The 27,335-nt window shown below is 53.3% G+C and overlaps 1 protein-coding gene across 1 annotated transcript in view; it reads left to right on the top strand.

The window, feature by feature from the left end:
• Nucleotides 1–173: 173 nt before the first annotated feature.
• ankrd16 (ankyrin repeat domain 16) overlaps nt 174–27,335 on the top strand; it is a 28,109-nt gene continuing 947 nt past the window's right edge. Inside the window, exons 1-2 of the mRNA XM_072470916.1 lie at nt 174–856; nt 14,186–14,406. Of these exons, the coding sequence (XP_072327017.1) occupies nt 519–856; nt 14,186–14,406 (559 nt within the window). The 5' untranslated portion in view covers nt 174–518. The remainder of the gene's footprint in view (nt 857–14,185; nt 14,407–27,335) is intronic.

Raw genomic sequence — 27,335 nt, 5'->3', positions numbered from 1 at the left:
AAGACTTTTAAATGAGTCTGTATTTTGAATTGTTTGAAATTCTGCATGAATCAAATTGGAATTGAAAAAGCCCCCCCCCCCCCCCAAAAGTATTAACCTACTTCTGGCTTTTACTGTGTGCATTTCCAGCATGTCCTGACTCGTTGCCCTGGGAATGTTTTTAGTCGGTCCAAGACAGTCAGGAGGTGGAGCTGTGTGTGTCTGGCAGGCAGCAACAGACAGCGCTGGCTCGTCTGCTGCATGATAAGGAGTTGTGTGCATGAATAATACCCATCAGAGGTACCAGCACTGGGTACCAGAGGGTGACCACTACCCCTGTGAGGGAGACAGTACCCTGAGAACTTCAAACAGTGATCCTCTCATGCTGCAGGATAAGGTCCTGGGACAACAAATAAATGAGTTTGTAGACAGATTGGTACAAACAAGTGAGGGTGAACATTGAATGCACAGTATTTTTCCCCCTGCTGGAGCTATTTTTTTTTGAGATGTGGTTATATTAGATTAAAACCACTAGCTTAATGGCCAATGAAGGCAAAATCAAACACCTCATTAGATTGATACACGAAGGCAGACTTTCCCATCTTAAAGAAGAGGTGTGTAAGGATGAGGGAGTGCGAGCTGCAGTGTTGAAGGGTCGCTTTGGGAGATCGGGGGACACCGTGCTACATTACGCTGCCAGGCATGGGCGCCTGGAGATACTGAAGTACCTCGTGGACGAGCTCGGTACCAACATCGAGCTAGTCAACAGCGATTACAAGCGAGCCCTGCATGAAGCTGCATCTATGGGTCACAGGGAGTGCACGAGGTACCTGATTGCAAAAGGGGCCAGGGTTGACTGTTTGAAGAAAGCTGATTGGTAAGTGGCACCACTGTTGGATAGCAGCAAGTAAACTGTATGACGTGTGTGCCCTGTCTATGCCCTGCCTGCATCATGGGCTGTACCCATGTTCAGAGTTTTGAAAAAATCATATTGGACATTTTAACATTTGTTCTTGAGATGTGGGCTTCGCTGAATAGACCGGCAATTATCGCCCATCCCTCATTGCCCCTGAGAGCGTGGTGTTGAACTGCGTTCTTAAATCACTGCAGTCCGTGTGGTGTAGGTACACCCACAGTGCTGTTAGGGAGGGAGTTCCAGGATTTTGACCCGGCGACAGTGAAGGAACAGCGATATACTTCCAAGTCAGGACGGTGAGTGGCTTAGAGGGAAACCTGCTGGTGGTGGCGTTCCCATGTATCTGCTGCCCTTGTCCTTCAAGATGGTAGAGGTCGTGGGTTTGGAGGGTGCTTTCTACAGAGCCTTGGTGAGTTGCTGCAGTGCATCTTGTATGTGATACACACGGCTGCTAATGTACTTTGGTGGTAGAGGGAGTGAATGTTGAAGGTAGTGGATGGGATGCCAGTCGAGTGGGCTGCTTGGTCCTGCAGAGTTTTCCAGTTATGGGCCAGGGTTTAGAGAACCCCAAAGTGTAGCATGGAGTTCACCTGACCCACAACTTTTAATAGATTGTGGTATGGGGAGCACACGGCCCACTCTACAGGTGTGGTACAGCAGAAATGGAAAAGTATTTTTTAAAGCAAAACAATGTTTATTCTATGAACTCAAGTTAACCTTTATGAAACATAGTGAACATCTTAGCAACCATTAATTCAAATACAACCCCCAAAGAATACAACACTAAGTAATTCTTAAGCTGTCCTTTTAACATCCAGAAGACTTTTTTTTTTAAAACTTTCAGCAGAAGCACATCAGGTTAAAGTCACTACCAAGAGCAGTTATTAGTTTTAAATCACCAAAGGGTCGATTTACATTCTTTAGATTACAGAGAGAGATTCATACCCCTTCTGGCTGTGACTGCAGCTATCCAGCTCTGAAAACGAAACTAAAATACACCATGCAGCAAACAGCCTAAAACGAAAGTAAAAGGCTGACAGACCAGCTCCACCCACTCTCTGACATCACTGCAGTAATAAACACCCATTTCTTAAAGGTACTCTCACTACAGATACTTATATACACACCCATTTATAAACACCCATTTCTTAAAGGTACTCTCACATGACACAGTGCAGAAAGAGGCTCTTTGGCCCCTCGTGTCTGTGCCGGCCATCAAATACATACCTATTCTACTCCCACTTTCCAGCTCTTGTCTGCAGCCTTGTATGCCATGGTTTTTCAGGTGCTCATCTAAATGCTTCTTAAATGTTGTGAGGGTTCCTGCCTCTATCACCCTTTCAGACAGTGAGTTCCAGATTCCCACCACCTCCTGGGTGAAAAGGTTTTTCCTCAAATCCCTTCTAAACCTCTCTCCCCCCCCTCCAGTTATTGACCCCTCCACTGAGGGGAAAAGTTTCTTACTATCCACCCTATCCATGCCCCTCATAATTTTATCGACCTTGATCAGGTTCCCCCTCAGCCTTCTCTGCCCTAAGGAAAACACCCCCGGCCTAACCATCCTCTCTTCATAGCTGAAACGCTCCCGCCCAGGCAACATCCTGGTGAATCTCCTCTGCACCCTCTCCAGTGCAATCACATATTAAAAATAAATTTAGAGTACGTGGTTCTTTTTATTTTCCAATTAAGGGGCAATTTGGCGTGGCCAATTCACCTAATCTGCACATCTTTGGGTTGTGGGGGTGAATCCCACGCAGACACGGGGAGAATGTGCAAACTCCACACGGACAGTGACCCCGGGCCGGGATCGAACTCGGGTCCTCGGCGCCGTGAGGCAGCAGTGCTAACTATTGCACCACCATGTCGCCCCAGTGCAATCACATCCTTCCTATACTGTGGTGACCAGAACGGCACACAGTACTCTAGCTGTGGCATGACGAGTGTTTTATACAGCTCCATCATAAGCTGCCTGCTCTTATATTCGGTATCCCACCGGCCTTTTTTTTGACGTGGAGATTTTTTTTTTTAATGTTTTTTTTAAAATGTATTTTATTCCTAACACATGTAACAACAGCAGAATACCAAAATACACAGTCTATTAAAACACAGCCCAATGTTTGTACAGTTTTTCTCCTTTTATCCCCCCCCCCCACGCATCAAACAACTCCTCAAATAGCACCATGAACAGCCCCCACCGCAACTCGAAGCCCTCCTCTGACCCCCCCTCAACTCGAACTTAATATTCCCCAACCGGAGAAAGTTGTACAAGTCCCCCAGTCAAGCCCCCACCCCCCACAGCGTATCCGACCTCCAATTTAACCGATCCTTCACCAGGCAATTAGACAGGCGAAAGCCACAACATCGGCCCTTTCGCCGCCCCCGCCCCCCCCCCCCCCCCAGAAGCTCCAGCACTTCTGACACCCCAGAAATCACCACCAATGGTGACCTCCACTCCCACTATCCTGGATAGTGTCCCAAACACCGGGCGCGATTCTCCGCTCCCGCGCCAGTTTGGAGAATCACCTGGGTTGGCAAATTATCCCGTGATGCCGGTCCGACGCCCTCCCGCGATTCACGGAAGCGGCCAGATCGGCACAATCGCGTTTTGCGCAGCACGGTCCAGTGAATCGCCCGAGACAGCCAAAATGGCGATTCAGCGGTAACCCCGCGAGTCTCCGGCCTGGATAGGCCGAGCGGCCTGCCCAAAACGGCGGGTTCCCCCCCAGGCGCCGTCCACACCTGGTCGCTGCTGGCAGGAACAGCGCTGGACCGCTGGTGGGGCGGCCTGCGGGGGGAGGAGGGGGGATCCTGCACCGGGGGGGGGGGGGGCCTCAAATGGGGTCTGGCCCGCGATCGGTGCCCACCGATCGACGGGCCGGCCTCTCTGAAGGAGGACCTCCTTTCTTCCGCAGCCCCGCAAGATCCGTCAGACATCTTCTTGCGGGGCGGACTCGGAGAGGACGGCAACCACGCATGCGCGGGTGACGCCAGTTATGCGGCGCCGGCCGTGTCATGTATGTGGCGCCGCCTTTACGCGGTGCCAAGGCCTGCCGGGCATAAATGACACGGCGCCGCTCCTAGCCCATTATCAAGCCCTGAATTGGTCGGGATAGGGGCCGTTTCGTGCCGTCGTGAACCTCGACGGCGTTCACGACGGCGCGAACACTCTGCCTCCATTTCGGAGAATCCCGCCCCCTGCCTCCCAATAGCTTTCCAGTTCCTCTCACCCCAGAACTTGTGCGCATGGTCCACCGGGACCCTCCCACACTTCTCGCACCCATCGGCCACTCCCCCGGAAGAACCCACTCATCCTTGCCTGAGTCATGTGTACCCTATGCACCACTCTGAACAGAATCAAGCTCATCCTCGCGCAGGAGGAGGTTGAATTCACCCTCCGCATCGCCTCGCACCACAGTCCCAACCTATTTACCTCCCCAACTCCTCCTGCCATTTACTCTCGATCCCCACCACGTTCTGCTCCCCCAACCACCCCTATATATCTCCAACCCTGCCCTCCGCCAACTCATTCGAGTTGCTCCAACTGAGTGTACTCTGGTAGCTTGGGGAACGCCCTCCACTCATTTGGCGCAAAGCCCTGCACCTGCATGGCTCCGCCCAAAATCAATTGGTGCGTACCCAAGTCCGGGATTTCTCCCAATAATCTCTCAACAAACCCAGCATCGTCCCATTTGGGTGCACATACGTTGACTAGTACCACCGGTGTCCCCTCCAGAACCCCACTCACTGTCACATACCTTCCCCCCACCCCCGGTCCCACACTTCCCTGGCCTCCGCAAGCCCCATCCTCTTGTTCAACAAAATGACCACCCCCCCCCCCTTGACTTCGAATCAAACCCCGAGTGAAATACTTGCCCCACCCCATCCCTTCTTCAACCTAACCTGATCCTTCACCTGGAGATGTGTCCGTCGCCTGTAGAAAAATCACCTCCACTCCCAAACCCCTCAGGTGTGCAAAAACCCAGGAGCTCTTGACCGGTTCCTTTAGCCACTGGACATTCCACGTCACAACTCTTACCGCAGGCTTTTGCTTCCATTCCCTTCTACAGTTCCGCCATTATTTCCCACCAGTTCTGCCTCACTTAATTCTACTCTGAACTGGGCCCATCCAAGATGGCCCCCAACGTTTGCAGACTTAACCCCTCCATTCCACACCACCCCTCAGTTCACCCCCAGTTTATGGTCCCTTATAAAATAAACCCTCTGGCATTTCAAAATAATACTCCCTGCCGTCAAATGTAACCCAAAGTCTCACTGGGTACAGCACCCCAGAACAAATCTTCCATCAATACAACACAGCCTTGGCCTTGTTGAATCCCGCTCACCATTTTGCCAGCTCCACATCAATGTCCATATATCCGGACCTGATTACCCTCCCATTCGCAGACCCGCATTCGCCCTGACCCACATCAGAATCTTCTCCTTGTCCGCGAACTTGTGCAACCCACAATCGCCACCCATGGCGGTTCCCCTGCTCCCGGCTTCTGCCTCAAGGACCTGTGGGCCAGGTCCACCTCTGGGCCTTTTCCAGCACCTTCTCCTCCAATAGCCCAGCCGACATCCTCAAAATGTACTTACTGGCACTCGTTCCTTCCACACCCTCTGATATACCCACAATCCGCAAGTTTTGCCACCTGGACCTTTTCTCCGGCTCCTCCACCTTCACCCACAGCGACTTGCATAGATCCCCCAGGATTCCCACCTCCGCCTCCAAAGACACAATCCGATTGCTCTGGTCGAACACCACCTTCCCCACCTCCTGCATCATCGCCCCTCGCACCTCAAGGCACTTCTCCACCTGGTCCAATGACCCTCGAAGAGTAGCCACAGCTCCCTCAATAGCCTTTGTCATGCATCTCCTTCCTTTGCTGGCGACATTCCTCCTTGATGAAGCTGATCACCTGCTCCATCTGGGGCTTTCCCACCGACGGTCACCCTTCCCCCTCCACCATTCTCGAAATTGGTGCAGTCCCAAAGGTCGCCTCCAACTCCTTAGCCAGGTCTTTAACTGTCTTCTACCGGGTCTGGCCGCCAGTAGACATGCCAGTCTTACCCTTCAGGTCCTCTGTATTTCCTAGCGTCCTACTGTTCATTGTATATTCCCCTGCCTTGTTATACCGCCCAAAATACGTCACCTCACATTTTCAGGGTTAAATTCCATTTGCCACTGTTTTGCCCATTTGACCTGTCTATACCGTCCGGTCATCTAAGGCTTTCCTCTTCGCTATTTACCGCTCCACCAGTTTTCGAATAATCTGCGGACTTACTGAACCTCCCACCCACATTCATGTCTAGATCATTAGTGTACACCACAAACAGCAAGGGTCCCAGCACCAATGCCTTTGGTCCACCATTGGACGCAGGCTTCCATTATTTCATAGCAAACCAATTAAACTAAATCAAAGGGACAAAGTAAAAGCTGCCACCTTTGACCATCACTCTCTGCGTCCTGCCACAAAGCTGATTTTGGACCCAATTTGCCACCCCATGGGCTCTTACCTTCTTGAAAAGTTTCCCCCGTGGGACCTGAAGTCCATGTCGACTACATCCACAGCACTCCCCTCATCTACACACCTAGTCACCTTCTCGAAAAATTCAGTCAGCGGTGTCTGGTTTCTTCAGTGTTGTTGAAGCTGCATTCATCCAGGCAAGTTGCGAGTATTCCGTCACGTTCCTGACTTGTGTTTTGTAGATAGCGGTCAGGAGGTGAGCTACTCCCTGCAGTATTCCCAGTCTGTGATCTACCCTTGCAGCTACAGCTATGGCTGGTCCAGTTCACTTGAAACTTTAACCCGGCCTCTCTCGCCACCAATGCTGCCATACTTTTATTTCAGATTTCCAGCGTCTGCGGTATTTTGCTTTTATGTCAGCTGTTCCCTCCCAGGTGCACAAGTGATGGCCCCCCTTCATCCCTCTCAGGTGGATATGTAAAATGGCAGTATTTCAACGGGATGTTGGGAGGTTATGTACTCCTGGCCAGTACATAAGCACTCAGCCAACATCACTGAAACAGGTTATCTGGTCACATATTTCATTGCCGTTTATGGGACCTTGCTCTGCACAAATTGGCTGCTGATGTTACTACATTTCAATAATGATTGTAATTTTAAAATGCTCAATTGGCTGAAATATCTGGCTTTTCTTCAAAACAGTGCCAGGGGATTGTAGAATCCCTACAGTGCAGAACCTGGTCATTCGGCCCATCGACTTTGAACCGACCCTCCGAAAGAGCACCCCCACGTCGGCCCACTCCCCCACCCTTTCCCCGTAACCCCACCTAACCTGCACACCTTTGGACTGTGGGAGGAAAGCGGAGCACCCGGAGGAAACCCACGCAGACGCGGGGAGAACGTGCAGACTCCGCACGGACATTCACCCGAGGCCGGAATTGAACCCGGGTCCCTGGCGCTGTGAGGCAGCAGTGAAGGCCAGCGCACCACCGATGCTATGAACTGAAGTGGATCTTGAATCTTTAACCTTCTGACGCAGAGAGCCAACGGCTGGGTCACAGTGAGCGCTAAGTGTGGTAGAAATGTTGACCCAGCTTCATTCTGGTCATCAGCAAACTCAGGCTGTTTTCTCTCCCTTTATATTTTGGTGTTTCATTGGCTCAGGGTTTTGGGGAGTACAGTATTTACCAAAGATTGTAGCAGAAGGAATAATTTAAACAAGATCACAACATCGGGCATGGACGCGGATATCATCGTGTGACTGGCACTGTAGCTTCTTTTCCCGTTACAGAATAAATACATCATTGTTTGGTCAGCAGCTTTGATTGTGGTGTCGCCCTGCGCCCACGTACTTGCAGCAGTGCGCCACCAGATGGTGCTGAAGAATGGTCTGAAAAGGCAAAACAAACTACAGATAATGGAAATAATCATCTTTATTGTCACAAGTAGGCCCACATTAACACTGCAATGAAGTTACTGTGAAAAGCCCCTAGTCGCCACATTCCGGCGCCTGTTCGGGTACACGGAGGGAGAATTCCGAATGTCCACATTACCTGACAGCACGTCTTTTGGGACTTGTGGGAGGAAACAGGAGCACCCAGAGGAAACCCACGCAGACACGGGGGGGGGGGGGGGGGGGAACATGCGGACTGCGCACAGACAGTGACCCATTTGAACCAAGAGACAAAAAGGCTGGAAATATTCCGCCTGTTGGGCAGGTTCTCTCAGAGGGGTTATTTAACTCGAGTGTAAACCCTTAATCGCAACAAATTAAATGTGAACCTCATTTAAATAGGGAAAGGGGGAAAATGAAAAGCTTTGGTGCCACACAGCACGCATAACACACACACCCCAAGACAGACACACAAGAGGAGTGCAGAAAGCTGAATAGAAAGAATGAGGCACTTTCCCTCAGCCTTCAGAAGAGCATCATTGGAGCAGGGCAGAAGGCCAAAGGCAGCGAGGCGGGAATGGGACAAGGAACTGAAATGCCACACAACTTAAAGTCAAATGCGCTTTCGGACAAATCAGGAACGTTCGCCAAAACAGTTGTTTAATCTATGTTTAGCTTCCCCACCACCACCAGGGTATATAATGTAGCAAAATAAAAGCAAACTATTTGGGTAGCACAAGTGGCTAGCACTGTGGCTTCACAGCTCCAGGGTCCCAGGTTCGATTCCCCGCTGGGTCACTGTGCGGAGTCTGCACGTTCTCCCCGTGTGTGCGTGGATTTCCTCCGGGTGCTCCGGTTTCCTCCCACAGTCCAAAGATGTGCAGGTTAGGTGGATGGGCCATGATAAATTGCCCTTAGTGACCAGAGGGGTTATTGGGTTACGGGGATAGGGTGGAAGTGAGGGCTTAAGTGGGTCGGTGCAGACTCGATGGGCCAAATGGCCTCCTTCTGCACTCTATGTTCTATATGTTTTATATTGTTGGATGCCGGAATCCGAAACAAAAGCTGGGAAAAACCGGTGGGCCAGGCAGCCTCAGCGGGCAGACATTTCTGTTCCAGTGCAAAAAACTCCCTTCACCCTTCCCCTCCGGGCCATCTGTCACATGTTCATTAGGCTTCCCTACACCTTTGTTGCAATCTGCCCCTACTCCCACTACTCACTGTACCAGCTCTTCCACACCCTCTTCCTCTTCCACAGCATGTAATCCGACATATTTTCCCCTCCCTTTAGTTCTGAAGGGTCCACGGACTTGAAGCGTTAACTCTGTTTACTGTTGCTGCGGACGCCGCCAGACCGGCTGAGTTTTTGCAGCATTCTCTGGTTTTGTACCAGCAGTGAATCCTGTTTAAACCACACTTGCATGCTCACTGTACAGTTCTGGGCTTTGTATTGCGTACCAGAGAAGCAGCCAAAACGATCCACTCAACAATACCAGAATTCTGAGGTTATACTTGTCAGAAAAGGATCTCCATTAAGGTTGAGAGATGATCTTGTATAAATGTTTAAAATTAGAAAGGGATTTGACAAGGTACTTCAGCGGGAGACTGCCCATGAAGGGCAGCACGGTGGTGCAGTGGTTAGCATTGCTGCCTACGGCGCTGAGAAACCGGGTTCGAATCCCGGCCCTGGGTCGCTGTCCATGTGGAGTTTGCACGTTCTCCCCGTGTCTGCGTGGGTTTCATCCCCACAACCCCAAAGATGTGCAGGTTAGGGGGATTGGCCTCACTAAATTGCCCTTTAATTGGAAAAAGGTAATTGGGTACTGTAAAAAAAAATTTTTAAGAAGAAACAGCCATGAATATAAGCTTGTCGCCAATAAATAAAGGAATTCATGTACAACGTCTTTATAAGAACAGAAGAACTAGGAACAGGAGTAGGCCATCTGGCCCCTCGAGCCTGCTCCGCCATTTAATGAGATCATGGCTGATCTTTGTGGACTCAGCTCCACTCTCCGGCCCGTACACCATATCCCCGAATCCCTTTATTCTTTAGAAAGGCATCTATCTTTTTCTTAAAAACGTTTAAAGAAGGAGCCTCAACTGCTTCACTGGGCAAGGAATTCCAGAGATTCACAACCCTTTGGGTGAAGAAGTTCCTCCTACACTCCGTCCTAAATCTACCTCCCCTTATTTTGAGGCTATGCCCCCTAGTTCTGCTTTCCCCGACCAGTGGAAACAACCTGCCTGCGTCTATCCTATCTATTCCCTTCATAATTTTATATGTCTCAATAAGATCCCCCCTCATCCTTCTAAACTCCAATGAGTACAGTCCCAGTCTACTCAACCTCTCGTCATAATCTAATCCCCTCAACTCTGGGATCAACCTAGTGAATCTCCTCTGCACTCCCTCCAGTGCCAATATGTCCTTTCTCAGGTAAGGAGACCAAAACTGAACACAATACTCCAGATGCGGCCTCACCAACACCCTATACAGTTGCAGCATAACCTCACTAGTCTTGAACTCCATCCCTCTAGCAATGAAAGACAAAACTCGATTAGCCTTCTTAATCACCTGTTGCACCTGCACACCAACTTTTTGCGACTCGTGCACCAGCACACCCAGGTCCCTCTGCACAGCAGCATGTTTTAACATCTTACCGTTTAAATAATAATCCATTCTGCTGTTATTCCTCCCAAAATGGATAGCCTCACACTTGGCAACATTGAATTCCATCTGCCAGACCCTAGCCCATTCACCTAACCTATCCAAATCCTTCTGCAGACTTCCGGTATCCTCTGCACTTTTTGCTTTACCACTCATCTTAGTGTCGTCTGCAAACTTTGACACATTGCACTTGGTCCCCAACTCCAAATCGTCTATGTAAATTGTGAACAACTGCGGGCCCAACACTGATCCTTGAGGGACCCCACTAGTTACAGGTTGCCAACCAGAGAAACACCCATTTATCCCCACTCTCTGCTTTCTGTTAATTAACCAATCCTCTACCCATGCTACCACTTTACCCTCAATGCCATGCATCTTTAGTTTATGCAGCAACCTTTTGTGTGGCACCTTGTCAAAAGCTTTCTGGAAATCCAGATATACCACATCCATTGGCTCCCCGTTATCTACTGCACTGGTAACGTCCTCAAAAAATTCTACCAAATTAGTCAGACACGACCTACCCTTTGTGAACCCATGCTGTGTCTGCCCAATGGGACAATTTCTCTCCAGGTGCCCCGCTATTTCCTCCTTAATGATAGATTCCAGCATTTCCCTACAACCGAAGTTAAGCTTACCGGCCTATAATTACTCGCTTTCTGCCGACCTCCTTTTTTAAACAGTGGTGTCACGTTTGCTACTTTCCAATCCTCTGGGACCACCCCAGAGTCTAGTGAATTTTGATAAATTATCACTAGTGCGTTTACAATTTCCCTAGCCATCTCTTTTAACACTCTGGGATGCATCCCATCAGGGCCAGGAGACTTGTCTACCTTTAGCCCCATTAGCTTGCCCAATACTGCCTCCTTAGTGATTACAATCATCTCAAGGTCCTCACCTATCATATCTTTATTTCCATCAGTCACTGGCATGTTATTTGTGTCCTCCACTGTGAAGACTGACCCCAAAAACCTGTTCAGCTCCTCAGCCATTTCCCCGTCTCCTATTATTAAATCTCCCTTCTCATCTTCCAAAGGACCAATATTTACCTTAGCCACTCTTTTTTGTCTTATATATTTGTAGAAGCTTTTACTATCTGCTTTTATGTTCTGAGCCAGTTTACTTTCATAGTCTACCTTACTCTTCTTTATGGCTTTTTTAGTAGCTTTCTGTTGTCCCCTAAAGACTTCCCAGTCCTCTAGTCTCCCACTAATTTTTGCCACTTTGTATGTTTTTTCCTTCAATTTGATACTCTCCCTCACCTCCTTAGATATCCACGGTCGATTTTTCCCCTTTCTACCGTCTTTCTTTTTGTCGGTATGAACCTTTTCTGAACACTGTGAAAGATCGCTCGGAAGGTTCTCCACTGTTCCTCAACTGCTTCACCATGAAGTCTTTGCTCCCAGTCTACCTTAGCTAGTTCTTCTCTCATCCCATTGTAATCGCCTTTGTTTAAGCACAAAACACTAGTGTTTGATTTTACCTTGTCATCCTCCAACTGTGTTTTAAATTCCACCATATTGTGGTCGCTCCTTCCAAGAGGATCCCAAACTATGAGATCATTAATCAATCCTGCCTCATTACACAGGACCAGATCTAGGACCGCTTGTTCCCTTCCATTACATACTGTTCCAGGAAATTATCCCGGGCACATTCTATAAACTCCTCCTCAAGGCTGCCTTTACCAACCTGGTTAAACCAATCGATATGCAGATTAAAATCTCCCATGATAACCGCTGTACCATTTCTACATGCATCTGTTATTTCTTTGCTTATTGCCTGCCCTACCATCCTGTTACTATTTGGTGGCCTATAGACTACTCCTATCAGTGACCTTTTCGCCTTACTATTCCTGATTTCCACCCAAATTGATTCAACCTTGTCCTCCATAGCACCAATATCATCCCTTACTATTGCCCGGATGCCATCCTTAAACAACAAAGCTACACCACCGCCCTTACCGTCCATTCTATCCTTTCGTATAGTCTGATACCCTTGGATATTTAACTCCCAGTCGTGACCATCTTTTAACCATGTTTCAGTAATGGCCACTAAATCATAGTCATTCACGATGATTTGCACCATCAACTCATTTACCTTATTTCGTATACTACGAGCATTCAGGTAAAGTACACTTATGCTGTTTTTTATGTCTTTGTTATGAATCCTAACACCTTGATCAGTAACTTTTCGCAATTTATTTTTCCTCTTACTCTTTCTCCTAATTTTCCTTGTCTTTGAACCCATATCTCTACATAATAACCTGTCACGTAACCTGCTGCATTGCTCTCCATTAACCATTATACTGTCCATAGCTTTACCCTTCCCTTCCCCCCAACTTGCTAGTTTAAAGTCCTTGTGACCAACCTATTTATCCTATTCGCTAGAACACTGGTCCCAGAATGGTTCAGGTGAAGACCGTCCCAGACCGTTTATCTGGGTTGTAGTTGGAATGTGGATCTCGCTCTCCCAGGGAGTAGTTGAGGCTTAATTAAAGGAAAGCTAGAGAGTGCATGGAGAAAGAATAGAAGATTTACCCAAAGGCTCGATGAAAAGAGGAGTGAGGTAGCTGATGTAGAGCATAATAATAATCGTTATTGTCACAAGTAGGCTTACATGAACACTGCAATGAAGTTACTGTGAAAAGCCCCTAGTCGCCACATTCCGGCGCCTGTTTGGGTACACGGGGAGAATTCAGAATGTCCAAATTACCTAATAGCACCTGGAGGAAACCCACGCAGACATAGGGAGAACGTGCAGACTCCACACAGACAGTGACCCAAGCTGGGAATCGAACCTGGAACTCCTGGAACCTTGGAGCTTTGAAGCAACAGTTCTAACTACTGTGCGACCATGCCGCCCGGGATTAGAATTGTTATGGGCCAGGGTTTAGAGAACCCCAAAGTGTATCATGGAGTTCACCTGACCCACAACTTTTAATAGATTGTGGTATGGGGAGCACACGGCCCACTCTACAGGTGTGGTACAGCAGAAATGGAAAAGTATTTTTTAAAGCAAAACAATGTTTATTCTATGAACTCAAGTTAACCTTTTTAAAACATAGTGAACATCTTAGCACCCATTAATTCAAATACAACCCCTAAAGAATACAACACTAAGCAATTCTTGAAGCTTTCCTTTTAACATCCATAAGACTTTTACCAGAAGCACATCAGGTTAAAGTCATTACTGTTATTAGTTTTAAATCACCAGGATCGATTTACAGTCTTTAGATTACAGAGAGAGACTCTAATACACCTTCTGGCTGTGACTGCAGCTAACCAGCTCTGAAAACAAAACTAAAACACACCCTGCAGCAAACAGTCTAAAACGAAAGTAAAAAGCAGACAGACAGCCCAGCTCCACCCCCTCTCTGACATCACTGCAGTAATAAACACCCATTTCTTAAAGGTACTCTCACTACAGATATTTATATACACACCCATTTATAAACACCCATTTCTTAAAGGTACTCTCACATGACAGAATGGACGAGTTGGATTGATTGGCCTGGTTCAGTACTGTACAATCTGTGTAACACGGAGTTGGAGGAAATGTATGTAAGTTACTGCCTTGCCCAGGAAGGCCCGGACAGCGAGGTGGGAGACAGAGAATGAGCAGGTAACGTTCTCTGCCCGAATGACTCTGCATTACACCCAGCGATGCATTTAGCTACTGAACCGTGAGGAATGGGGCTGGGGGTGGGGGGGGGGGGGGGGACACGCTTCTTAAATATACAAAGGATTACCTCTCTGATTACTCTGCAGGACACCACTGATGATGGCTTGCACCAGAAAGAACCTTGAGGTGGTTAAAGACCTGATTGAGAGTGGAGCGAGCCTGAGGCTGAAAAACAAGGACGGTTGGAGCAGTTTCCACATCGCTTGCCGAGAGGGCGATCCAGAAATTATCCAGTATCTTCTCTGGGTCAGCTCGGCTACCTGGGATGTGGAGAGCAAAATAAATAGAACTCCTCTACACACAGCAGGTAAGGTGAACAGGGATGTGCTTTGGTGTTTGATGTGTAGGCTGTACCAGATGGTGATGCACAGCACTATAGATGGATAGTATGTATGTTTCCTCATTCATATAAGTTTACTGTAACATAACAGGAGATTTTGTGGCGCATTGGGTAGCATAGCTACCTCTGAGTGAGAAGCACCAGGTTCCAGTCCCATCCCAGGCCCTGATGGCCAAGGAAAGTGTTACAGTCCCCAGTTGATGTTACAATGGGCGGCACGGTAGCACAGTGGTTAGCACCGCTGCCTCACAGCGCCAAGGACCCAGGTTCAATTCCAGCCTCGGGTGACTGTCTGTGGGAAATTTTCACATCCTCCCCGTGTCTGCGTGGGTTTCCTCCGGGTGCTCCGGTTTCCTCCCACAGTCCAAAGATGTGCAGGTTAGGTGGATTGGCCATGCTAAGTTTCTCCTTAGTGTTCAAAATGTTCAGTGTGGTTACTGCGTTGGCCGCCGTGAATTCCGCCCCCGCCGCCCGACGAAGTCTCCGAAGGGAGAAAAGTCGGCGGGGCGTCAATAGCGTCGCAGACGTCAGAGAATGGCACGGGTGGGCGCAAGGCAGTCGATTTTGGGCCTGCCGATATTCTCCCGTCCGGATGGGCCGAAGTCCCGTCGACGTGATGACAGGTCACGTCGGCGTAAATCAAACCTCCTTTTAATCGGCGTCAAAGTTTACGCCGACCAGCGTGGAGGTGAGTGACGGCCTGGGGGGGTTGGCCGCTGGGCAGGCGATGGCATGGCCGCAGTCTGAATGTGTGGGGAGAGGTGTCTAGGGTTGTGTGTGTGTGTGTGTGCGGCGGGGGGGCTGGTTAGAGTGGGCTGGGCTCCGGGGGAGTGCCGGGAGGGGGGGGGTCCGTGCCGGGGAGGGAGGATGGGGAGGTCCGTGCCGGGGAGGGAGGATGGGGGGGTCCGTGCCGGGGAGGGCCGTGGAGGGTGGATGGGAGGTCCGTGCCGGGGAGGGGGGATGGGGGGGTCCACGCCGGGGAGGAGGATTGGGGGGGTCCGTGCCGGGGAGGGGGGATGGGGGGGTCCGTGCCAGGGAGGGCCGGGGAGGGGGGATGGGGGGGGTCTGTGCCGGGGAGGGGGGATGGGGGGGACCGTGTCGGGGAGGGGGGATGGGGGGGTCCGTGCCGGGAAGGAGGATGGGGGGGGTCCGTGCCAGGGAGGGGGGATGGGGGGGGTCCGTGCCGGGGAGGGCCGGGGAGGGGGGATGGGGGGGTCCGTGCCGGGGAGGAGGATGGGGGGGGTCCGTGCCGGGGAGGGAGGGTGGGGGGGTCCGTGCCGGGGAGGGCCGGGGAGGGGGGATGGGGGGGTCCGTGCCGGGGAGGAGGATGGGGGGGGTCCGTGCCGGGGAGGGAGGGTGGGGGGTCCGTGCCGGGGAGGGGGGGTGCGAGGGCAAGTGAGTTGGTCCACCTGGCCAGGTGCCAGCCTCCAACAGTTGGACCCATGCGGTCCATGCCACCTGGCTGGGGGGAGGAGGGGGTATGGGCAATGATGACATGTCATCATTCCCCCCCCCCCCCCCCCAAACCAGGCCGTCATGTTTTCCGATCAGCCAGCGATGTTGGCCGCCGTGGCGGCAGCCGCTAATGTCTATGTTGCCCTGGATGAGGAGGAGGAGCGTGCCAGAGAGGCGGCGCAGGCTGCCGCAGAGGGGCAGGCGGCAGCCGCCCAGGCTGGAGGGACACCTGACCGACAGGACGAGGAGGGGGAGGAGGACGTCGCGGCCCCACGGCAACGGAGGCATCCGAGGGCGCCCCGTGTGTACCGGCCCCGGCAGTCATACCAGGACCTCACGGACCGGGAATGCAGGAGGAGACTCCGGATGAGCCGGGAAACCGTGGCACACATCTGCCACCTGCTGGCACACCTGTCACCCGCGTGGCACTGGCAGGGGACACCCTCTCCCCGTGTCCGTCAAGGTTACGGTGGCCCTGAACTTTTATGCAACGGGGTCATTCCAGGCACCGAGTGGGGACCTGTCCGGCATATCGCAGACATCGGTGCATCGGTGCATCCGGGCAGTGACAGATGCCCTATATGCCATGGCGCACCGCTGCATCCGCTTCCCTGTGGACCGGGCCAGCCAAGATGCCCGGGCTGTGGGCTTCTCTGCCGTGGCCGGGTTCCCCATGGTCCAGGGCGCGATTGATGGGATGCACGTCGCCGTGCGGCCACCTGCAGATAACAGGGCCATGTTCACCAATAGGAAGGGGACCTATTCGATGAACATACAGGTGGTCTGCGACCACCGCATGATGATCCTGTACGTCTGCGCCCGTTACCCGGGCATTGTACACGACTCATACGTGTTGTCGCGGTCATCCATCCCCGGCATGTACGAGGGACGCCATCCCCGGCTGAGGGGCTGGTTGCTGGGCGACAGGGGCTACCCATTGCGATCGTGGCTGATGACGCCTGTACGGAGGCCACACAATGAGGCGGAGAACCGCTAAAATGATGCCCATGTAGCGACAAGGGGAGTGATAGAGAGGTGCTTTGGCGTGCTGAAGATGCGTTTCAGGTTTCTGGACCCCTCTGGGGGCGCCCTCCAGTATCGGTCAGATAGGGTCGGCCGCATCATTGTGGTGTGCTGCGTCCTGCACAACATAGCCCAGCAGAGGGGCGATGTGCCGCAGGCAGAGGAGGGCGGAGTGGAGGAGCAGCAGGAAGAGGCGCAGTCCTCCCAGATGAGGGGGATGGGGGCAATGGTCAGGGCAGACGGGCTAGACACGGGCGGGTGGTTGTCCACCGTTACCGGCTGGCCCAGCGGGCACGGGACAGACTGATAGCCGCCCGCTTCACTGACTAGATGGGCGTGGGAATCGGGTAGTATGGCCACAGACCGCACACCATGGCAACAGCCGACCACCCACACCCCCCACCCATCCACCCACCCAGCACCCTCACCCCCCTCCCCAACCCCACCCACCCCACCCGCATGCACACCACCCCCCCATTGCCGATCCACCTGCGGCACAACGGCCGGGCTCACACAGTTGCGGGTGGACGCGTGTCTATTGCAGGCCATGGAGGATGATGACAACCCGCCCTGCGATGAGCTCCTGGCTCCACATCGTTGGACTATGTCTGACCCATGGCCACAGTACCACCATCCACCCGGACCATCCCTGCATGCGGCTGTGACACTGCAACGCACAGTCCCGTCCTCTGCCCGGGGGGATGTTGATGGCGGCCCAGGGGGAAGGGGGCAGACTCACTTGGGGCTGAGGTAAGACCACCCCTCACACACACACTTGCGCTCAACGTACATGACACCCCCGCACGCTTTGGACAGAGCACAAAGGCAGCTTCGGTAGGTGTAACATTGACTTTAATAACCAAAGGAGTTCATGCCCGTGCCCTTGCCCCTAAAACTCATCTGTGCCCTGCACCCGTGCCAACTTACTCAGTGTCTAGTTGTTTGGCCTTACGGACCCTATGACTACGTCTACGTGGTTCCCCAGACGGTACAGCAGAACTGGAGGTGGACTCCTGTGATTCCTGCCCTCTGACACGGGATCCCTTTGGCGGCCGTTTCCTGGGGCGTCCTGGCCTAGATGGGCCAGGCTGCGGCCCGGGCGACTGGGATGGCGAGCTGCCAGCCTGTCCTGCCTGTTGCCCACCTGATGCACCTGGGACGGAAGGGGGGGAGTCCGAGGTGTCGCGGTGTTCCGGGACCTACCCTACAGGGGGACCCGGGACGGACCACAGCACCTCCTCCTCCCTCGGGGTGCCCGATGGCCCCAGGCCTCTACGTGGGTGGGGGATGCGAACGGACTGGCCATCCGACGCCCCCCCCGACATCTGGCGCTGCCAGTCCTGGAGGCCCGTGCTGGTATCGACAGGGGTCTGCAGGTTTGCAGCCATGGAGCTCAGGGGATTGGCAAACCCTGTCTGTGACTGTGCGACTCCAGCTCGCACATGGCCAATGGCGCCGATGCCCTCAGCGATGGCCTGCTGAGACTGGGCCATGGCCTGCTGAGACTGGGCCATGGCCTGCTGAGACTGGGCCATGGCCTGCTGAGACTGGGCCATGGCGTTGAGCGCCTCTGGCACTGGCTCATGGCCTCCTGTGAGAGGGCAGCCATGTCCTGGGCCACAGACGCCGCCTGCACGGAAAACCCTAGGCCTCGCAAACCGTTCCCCATGTCTGACACCGCCGCACCCATTGCCTCCACCGCGGACGCCACCCATGCGGTGTTGGCCTGGGTGGCACGCATGACCGGCACCACTCCCAGCTCCTGGACGCGGGTGGACTCCTCCACCTGCGACTGCAGCCACCGCAAGCCGGCCGTCACCCTCTTCGCTCATCTCCGGTTCGGTGGTTGCATCGGATCTATGGGTGGGTGTGGTAACTCCAGGAACCCGGGATCCATCTGGGCGGCAGATGTTCGCTTGGGCTGGGCTGCCCTCCGACCGCCCGGCCCCTCTGCTGCTCCTACCTCCGCCTGCTGTACCGGGACGGCTGTGTTGTGCGCACCAGTGAGTGTACCAGACGCCTCATCACTAAAGTGCCCAACCGTGGTGAGTGTCTGCGATGGTGGAGGGTGTTGGTGACAGCAGTGGTGTTGTGTCGTGCTCTTCGTTCCACTCTGAGTCCATGGCACTTTGGGGTGGGGGTTCGTCTCCACCCATCCACTCTGAGTCACTGTCCGGTATTTCGTTTTCCTGGGTAGTGCTGTCCCGGGTAGGGGTGTCCTGGGTAGTGGTGTCCTGGGTAGTGCTGTCCCGGGTAGGGGTGTCCTGGGTAGTGGTGTCCTGGGTAGTGGTGTCCTGGGTAGTGGTGTCCTGGCTCGGCTGTGACGGGGGCCTGTGGCTGCCCCTCTCGTCGCTGGATGGCATACGCCTGCGTCGTCGCACCCGCACGAGACGGGGGCGTCGTCTCCCTGTTGCTCCAGGTCTCTCCGTCTCCAGTGGTCTCCAAGGGACATCCTGCGGGCGTCGCATACCGGAGGGTCCGGGTCTCTCCGTCTCCCGTCGTGTGCGAGGGGCATCCTGCGGGCGTCGCATGCCGGAGGGTCCGGGTTTCTCCGTCTCCCATGGCCTCCGAGGGGTATCATGCGGGCGGTCTGCATCTGCGGGGATGGGTGCCTCGATGTTTGCTCCTGCGATACACAATGAAGCATGCATGGTTAGACATCAGGCAGTGATCAGGTGATATTGGGGAGGGGGATATAGGGGAGGGGGGATATGGGGACGGGCTGTCGGTGGCTCAATTGCTGGTACGCCCCGACCTTTGCATCAGCAACCTCCCGGTCCTCAGGTCCGCCAGCCAGTTCCAGGGCCCTTTCCTCGTGTTCGGTCAATGGCCTCTCATCAGCGGGGCCTCCTCCAGTCCTCACATGCTCCCTATTGTTGTGTGCGCGCTTCTCCTGTGGGGGGGGGGGGGGGGCAGGGGTAAAAGGCAACAGTGTTAGACAGGTATATGAATGCACACCATCGGTTGCGCGTGCATTGCAGAGGTTAAGGTTAGGGCTGGATTCACGTGGGGATATGGGGGAGGCCGGGATATGGGGGAGGCCGGGATATGGGGGAGGGGGGATATGGGGGATATGGCTGAGGGGGGACATGGGGGAGGGGGGATATGGGGGAGGGGGGATATGGGGGAGGGGGGATATGGGGGAGGGGGGTGATATGGGGGAGGGGGGATATGGGGGACATGGGGGAGGGGGGATATGGGGGAGGGGGGATATGGGTGACATGGGGAGGGGGGATATGGGGAGGGGGGATATGGGCGATCTGGGGGAGGGGGGATATGGGGAGGGGGAATATGGGGAGGGGGGATATGGGGATATGGCGGAGGGGGGATATGGGGGGATATGGGGAGGGGGATATGGGGGAGGGGGGATATGGGGGAGGGGAGATATGGGGGAGGGGGGATATGGGGAGGGGGGATATGGGGGACATGGGGGAGGGGGGATATGGGGGAGGGGGGATATGGCAGAGGGGGGAATATGGGGGATATGGATATCGGGCGGGGGGGGGGGGAGGCTCACCCTGGCTGCTCTGACGAGGTCGTTCACCTTCTTGTGGCACTGGGTGCCTGTCCGTGGTGTCAGGGCCACAGCAGTGACGGCCTCTGCCACCTCCCTCCACAGACGCCGGCTGTGGCGTGGGGCAACTCTGCGGCCGTGCCCGGGATACAGGGCCTCCCTCCTCTGCTCCACTGCGTCCAGGAGCGCCTCCACATCCCGTGACTGGAACCTCGGGGCTGAGCGGCGGCCAGCCATCCAGTCGGGTGTTCCGGTCGGGTGTTCCGGTCGGGTGGGGGGGAGCAGCGCGTCCTTATGAGCCATACACGCCGCACGGCGTGAACCACGTGAGCAAGCGTGGATCCCGTCACGTCGCTGCTAGCCCATTCCGGGCCGGAGACGTCACGACATTTTTGGCGGCGTGATGTAGGTGGGATTTGCGCTGTTTTTGGCGCCGATCGGCGGACTTTGCGCCGATAACGGAGAATTTCGCCCCAGCTCTCCCCTCACCACCGCTTTCAGTGCCTCCCATACCATCCCCACTCGGACCTCCCCGTTGTCGTTGGTCTTCAAGTATCTCTCTATACTTCCTCGGACCCGCTCGCTCACCCTCCTCGTCCGCCAACAGTCCCACCTCCAAGCGCCACAGCGGGCGCTGGTCCCTCTCCTCCCCCATCTCCAAGTCCACCCAATGCGGGGCGTGGTCCGAAATGGCTATTGCCGAATACTCGGTATCCTCTACTCTCGCTATCAGCACCCTACTCAAAATGAAAAAGTCGATTCGAGAATAAGCCTTATGGACATGTGAGAAGAATGAAAATTCCCTAGCCCCCGGCCTTGCTAATCTCCAAGGGTCCACCCCTCCCATTTGGTCCATAAATCCCCTCAACACTCTAGCCGCTGCCGGCTTCCTACCCGTCCTATACCTGGAGCGATCCAGTGCAGGATCCAGCACCGTGTTAAAGTCTCCCCCCATTATCAGGCCCCCCACTTCCAAGTTTGGGATTCGACCCAACATACGCCGCATAAAACCCGCATCGTCCCAGTTCGGAGCATACACATTGACCAGTACCACCCTCCCTGCAACTTACCACTTACCATTATGTACCTACCGCCATTATCTGCCACAATGCTCGACGCCTCGAATAACACCTTCTTTCCCACCAAGATCGCCACCCCTCGATTTTTGGCATCTAGCCCCGAGTGAAACACCTGACCTACCCACCCTTTCCTCAGTCCTTACCTGGTCTGCCACCTTCAGGTGTGTCTCCTGGAGCATAACCACATCCGCCTTGAGCCCCTTCAGGTGCGCGAACACGCGGGCCCGCTTAACCGGCCCATTCAGTCCCCTTATATTCCAGGTTATCAGCCGGATCAGGGGCTACCCGCCCCCCTCCCCCGCCGACTAGCCATGACCCCCTCCCCGGCCAGCCACGCGCCCGCACCCCACACCCGGCCCGTTCCCCACAGCGGCATCCCCCCCCCCCCCTCGACCCATCCCACTCGGTCCAGCTCCTCCTTGATCTTAGCAGCAGCAACTCGATTCTTCTCCCCCCCCCCGGGCTAGGACCCATCCTAGCTGGTTTACTCCCCCCATTGCACTTCCGCAAGTCAGCTGACTCCTGCTGACCCCGGCCACTCCCCGCCTCCCCTTCGACTCCTCCCATTGTGTGGCACAACCCTCCTCTCCCGCTCCCCATTCACAGGCTCTCCCCCTCCGTTCTAAGCGCAGGAAACAATCCTCGCTTCCCCCGCCCCGGTCCCGCCCCCCCCCAGTCTTCGGCGCGGGAAAAGAAATCCCGCGCTCTCCACCTACCAAGCCCCGCCACCAACCAAAACAGTGCCCAACCCGCCCCATCCACCCTCCCAACCCGAAAAAGAAAAACACAGAGAAAAAGAAACCCAAAAACAATGCAAAGGCCCCCCCCCCCCCAACCAAAAATAGGCATAACATATCCACCGCAGTCCCAAATCGCCCCTCCCGACCCTCAGTCTGTGTCCAGCTTCTCAGCCTGAACAAAGGCCCACGCCTCCTCCGGAGACTCAAAATAATGGTGCTGGTCCTTGTAGGTAACCCACAGTCGCGCCGGCTGCAACATGCCAAACTTCACCCCCCTTCCTGTGCAGCACCGCCTTCGCTCGATTGTACCCGGCCCTCCTCTTCGCCACCTCCGCACTCCAGTCCTGATATATCCGAACCTCCGCGTTCTCCCACCTGATGCTCCTCTCCTTCTTGGCCCACTTGAGCACACACTCCCGATCGACGAACCGATAGAACCGCACCAGCACCGCCCGCGGAAGCTCGTTAGCCTTGGGCCTCCTCGCCAACACTCTATGGGCCCCTTCCAGCTCCAAGGGCCCCTGGAAGGACCCTGCTCCCATAAGCGAGTTTAACATGGTGACCACATAGGCCCCCCACCGTCCGGCCCCTCCAGCCCCTCCGGAGGCCCCAGAATCCGCAGATTCTTCCGCCTCGACCGATTCTCCATCTCCTCGAATCGCTCCTGCCATTTCTTGTGGAGCGCCTCGTGCGCCTCCACCTTTACCGCCAGGACTAAGATATCGTCCTCATTGTCAGAGATCTTTTGTTTGAGCTCTCGGATCGCCACCCCCCCCCCTGGGCCGTCTGTGTCTCCAGCAGCTTATCAATAGAAGCCTTCATCGGCTCTAGCAGGTCCGTTTTAATCTCTATGAGGCAGCGCTGAATACCCTCCTGTTGCTCCTCCGCCCACTGCCTCCACGCTGCCTGGTCTCCGCCTGCCGCCATTTTGTCCTTCTTCCCTCCCTTCTTCTGGTCCCCACCACCACCTTTTATGTCACCCCGCTCCTAGTTAAAGCCATATACTGACGGGGAGCTATTATTAACTCCTTCCCACACCGGGAAATGTCGAAAAAGTGCCCTTGGGGGCCCTGAAAAGAGCCCCAAAAGCCTGTTTTTGCGGGAGCTGCCGAATGTGCGACCTACTCCTCCATGGCCACCACCGGAAGCCTCGCCCCGCTTCTTCAGTGGCCTTGGTGAGATCTTTTCACAGTTGTTCCCTCTGCTGCTAGAATTCGCCTTTGATAAAGGCCCTCAGGTCAGCTTGCAGCTTTAAGCTTGCCCTTCCCCCCGCCTGCATGCTGGACGAGGCCCCTGTTTATCCTGTTACAAGCCAAATCTTTTACTGTTTCTGCCGGGTCTGGTAGCCAAAAGACATAACATTCCTGGGGGACACTGTCAGGGGAATGTTGCAGTCTTTTTCCCACACCGGGAAATGTCAAACAAATGCCGTGGGGGCCTGTAACGAGCCCAAACGTCCGTTCCAAACGGGAGCTACCGAATATGCGACCTAGCTCTGCATAGCCGCACCCGGAAGTTGCCACCGTAGCCCTCTCTAACCACAATAGAAACACAGTTGGAATGTAACCAACCCCCAGCACGGTAGCATTGTGGATAGCACAATTGCTTCACAGCTCCAGGGTCCCAGGTTCGATTCCGGCTTGGGTCACTGTCCGTGCGGAGTCTGCACATCCTCCCCGTGTGTGCGTGGGTTTCCTCCGGGTGCTCCGGTTTCCTCCACAGTCCAAAGATGTGCAGTTAGGTGGATTGGCCATGATAAATTGCCCTTAGTGTCCAAAATTGCCCTTAGTGTTGGGTGGGGTTACTGGGTTATGGGGATAGGATGGAGGTGTTGATCTTGGGTAGGGTGCTCTCTCCAAGAGCCGGTGCAGACTCGATGGGCCGAATGGCCTCCTTCTGCACTGTAAATTCTATGATACAAGCACCTTTGTCCAGCATAAATCTAACTATAGAGTTTACCCTTCCAGGCACAAAAGCATACTTAAAATTATGACTTATTTCTAATGTTTACCAATACAAATATGAACCACCTTAAACTACTTTTGTTTTCCTAACAAAGGTGTGTTCGTTTATGTGGTCAAACAGGTTGAGTCTGTCAACCTGCAAATGCTTCCAACACACCAATGGCAGGCAGCAAGCGTGGGAGAGGCTTCTGATCAGCCACGCTTGATGTGGAGCGACACCACCCTCGAGTCAGACAGACTAGCGACCTGTTCCAGGAGTTACTGGCTATGGAAGCAAACAAACATCTGCCTTAGTGCACCATCAGATACGGGAAGGGACCAGAAGAAGAAGAGGCTAGAAACAGGAGGAAGCCAGTCAGCCCCCTTTAGCCTGTTACACAATTCAGTTAGATAAGGGTTAGTCTGCATCTTAACTCCTCTGTCCACCTTGGCTCGGCAACCCTGAATATGCCTCTTCCCTAACAACAATCTATCACGCTCAGCGCCGGGCAGAAGAAATGGTTTCTTTCAGAGAAAGAAGTTCCAGATTTTGACCCAGTGACAGTGACGGAATGGCGATATGGTTTCCAAGTCAGGATGGTGCGTGGCTTGGAGGGGAACTTGCAGGTGGTAATGTTGCCTTGCATCCGTCGGCCTTGTCCTTCAAGGTGGTGGAGGTCAGGGGTTTGGAAGGTACTGAGAAATGGATGCTTGGTGAGTTGCTGCTGTCCATTCTATACGTGGCACACACTGCGGCCACTGTGCATCAGTGGTGAATGTAGTGGATGAGGCGATAACTTCATGGTTCACTTTTAAGTGGCATCAGCTTTCTCCTTTCCAAGTATTTTTTTTTAACTGTATTTAAATTGTCACAGTGGGGTTCAATGTTTTTGCTGCTGGGTTATTTGTCCAGGTCCCCAGACTGTTAGTCTACTGACGTACCAGCTATAATGCAGATTGCATTGATAAGATTGATTGGAGCTTGTTTCGGATGGTGTCCAGGCAGGTGGCAACATGGGTGTAAGACATCGCCACACGGCAACAAGGTCCAGCAGATGAAGACAATGTGGTGTTTTAGAGTGACCCCCAAAGTTCCTCAATCAGGTGGACAATGATGAGACATGTGCAGGCCCCCAGCAGAAGTTGAAATTACCACCGCAATCCTTCGAGGGTTAAATCCAATGAGAGGGAATGACGGTGCTATCGGGGAAACGGGGGGGGGGAAGTCGTATGAATTGATTCCTTACCCTGCTGGAGGCCGGCCGACTTGGGTTTCCTTGTTGCTAGGCAACTCTGTACCATCACCCGAACAATGTGTTCCCTGTATGGCTCCTTAGAATGCAATTCAAGCCTTGCTTCCAAAACGGTCTTAATGGCAGGAAGCCCATGTTTGAGTCCCCAAGGAATTTTCATTGAGAGAGGAGAATATTTATCCTTCAAACATACTAAAGAATTGGTCCTGAATAACCCACATAGATGCTCACAAGATGTGGGAAGAAGACATTTGCGGGCGAGCTGATATTCTTTTAAATTCTTGGGTTTTTTTCTGTTCTTCAAAAAAATGAAAATCGCTTATTGTCACAAGTAGGCTTCAATGAAGTTACTGTGAAAAGCCCCTAGTCGCCACATTCCGGCGCCTGTTCGGGGAGGCTGATATGAGAATCGAACCGTGCTGCTGGCCTGCCTTGCTGGTCTGCTTCCAAAGCCAGCGATTTAGCCCAGTGTGCTAAACCAGCCCCCTGTGCTAATCAACCCCCTCCCCTTGATTTCTTTTCAGGGTAGACTTCCTAAGGTGCCAGTCCCTCTTTTGTATCTCATCCAAGTCAACATTCTCCATGTGGTTACTTTACTAAGTAGTGGTTACTTTACGAAGATAAGAAACAAGTGGACTGAGAGCAGCTACTTGCAGATAAAACTGTGGCAGAGCAGGGGGAGGGCCTTCAAGCAGGAGATGGTGTGAGTACAGGGCAAATGTGTTTCCCGTAAGGACAAAGGATGGGACAGGAACGGGAAACATTGGATGTCAAGGGACATAAAGGTCAAGATTAAGAAGAAAAGGGAAGCTTATGGCAGATAACGAGAGCTCAGTTTGGCATATGTCCCTACCTGCACTTGGATAGCCACAGATTAATCAGGGATAATAATAATCTTTGTTGTCACAAGTAGGCTTTCATTAGCACTGCAATGAGGTTACTGTGAAAATCCCCTAGTCACCGCATTCAGGGCTATGGGCCAAGTACTGAAAAATGGGATTAGTATAGATAGATGGGCGTGGACGTGATGGACCAAATGGCCTCTTTCTGTGTCGTAAACGTCTATGAATCTAGTGGATTTGTAATCTAGGGAATGAGTTCAAATGGCATTGAGGCATTCAATGTGATGTTACCAGGTCAACTGTTTGAGTGATTTTACTCAAGGGCACGGTGGCACAGTGGTTAGCACTGCTGCCTCACAGCACCAGGGACCCGGGTTCAATTCCAGCCACGGGTGACTGTCTGTGCGAAGTTTTCACTTTCTCCCCGTGTCTGCGTGGGTTTCCTCCGGGTGCTCCGGTTTCCTCCCACAGTCCAAAGATGTGCAGGTTAGGTGGGATTACGGGAATAGGGCGGATCAATGAGCCCAGGTAGGGTGCTCTTTCGGAGGGTCGGTGCAGGCTCGATGGACCGAATGACCTACATCGGCACTGTATGGATTCTATGGGTAAATACTTGCCAAGACACCAGGGAGAGTTTCCCTGCTCGTCAATGTTCTTTTATGTCCTCCTGGGAGGGCAGACCAGGCTTCAGTTTAAATGTCCCACCTGAAGGATGGCAGCTGGGACAGTGCAGCACTCCCTCAGTCAGCCTCGGCTTTGTGCTCAAGACTCTGGAGTCGGACTTGAACCCACAACCTTCTGACTCAGAGGTGGGTGTACCACCCACGCAGCACAATACTGTGCATTGTTTATGGCGCAGTGATATTTTATTCCAAAGCGATAAATCATTTGGACACAGATGATATTGTGCATTTGATGAATGCAATTTAGAAAAAAAAATGTTTGGCAAAATGACCTTTCAGCAAAAACACAGTGCCCCTTTTGAGATGTGGTTAATTGTGGAAAGCATCGCAATAACAGCACTCATTGACCCAGCTTGCAAATTGT

Source organism: Scyliorhinus torazame, chromosome 13 (assembly GCF_047496885.1).
Source record: "Scyliorhinus torazame isolate Kashiwa2021f chromosome 13, sScyTor2.1, whole genome shotgun sequence".
Lineage (NCBI taxonomy): Eukaryota > Metazoa > Chordata > Chondrichthyes > Carcharhiniformes > Scyliorhinidae > Scyliorhinus > Scyliorhinus torazame.
This window is presented reverse-complemented; position numbering and strand designations above follow the sequence as displayed.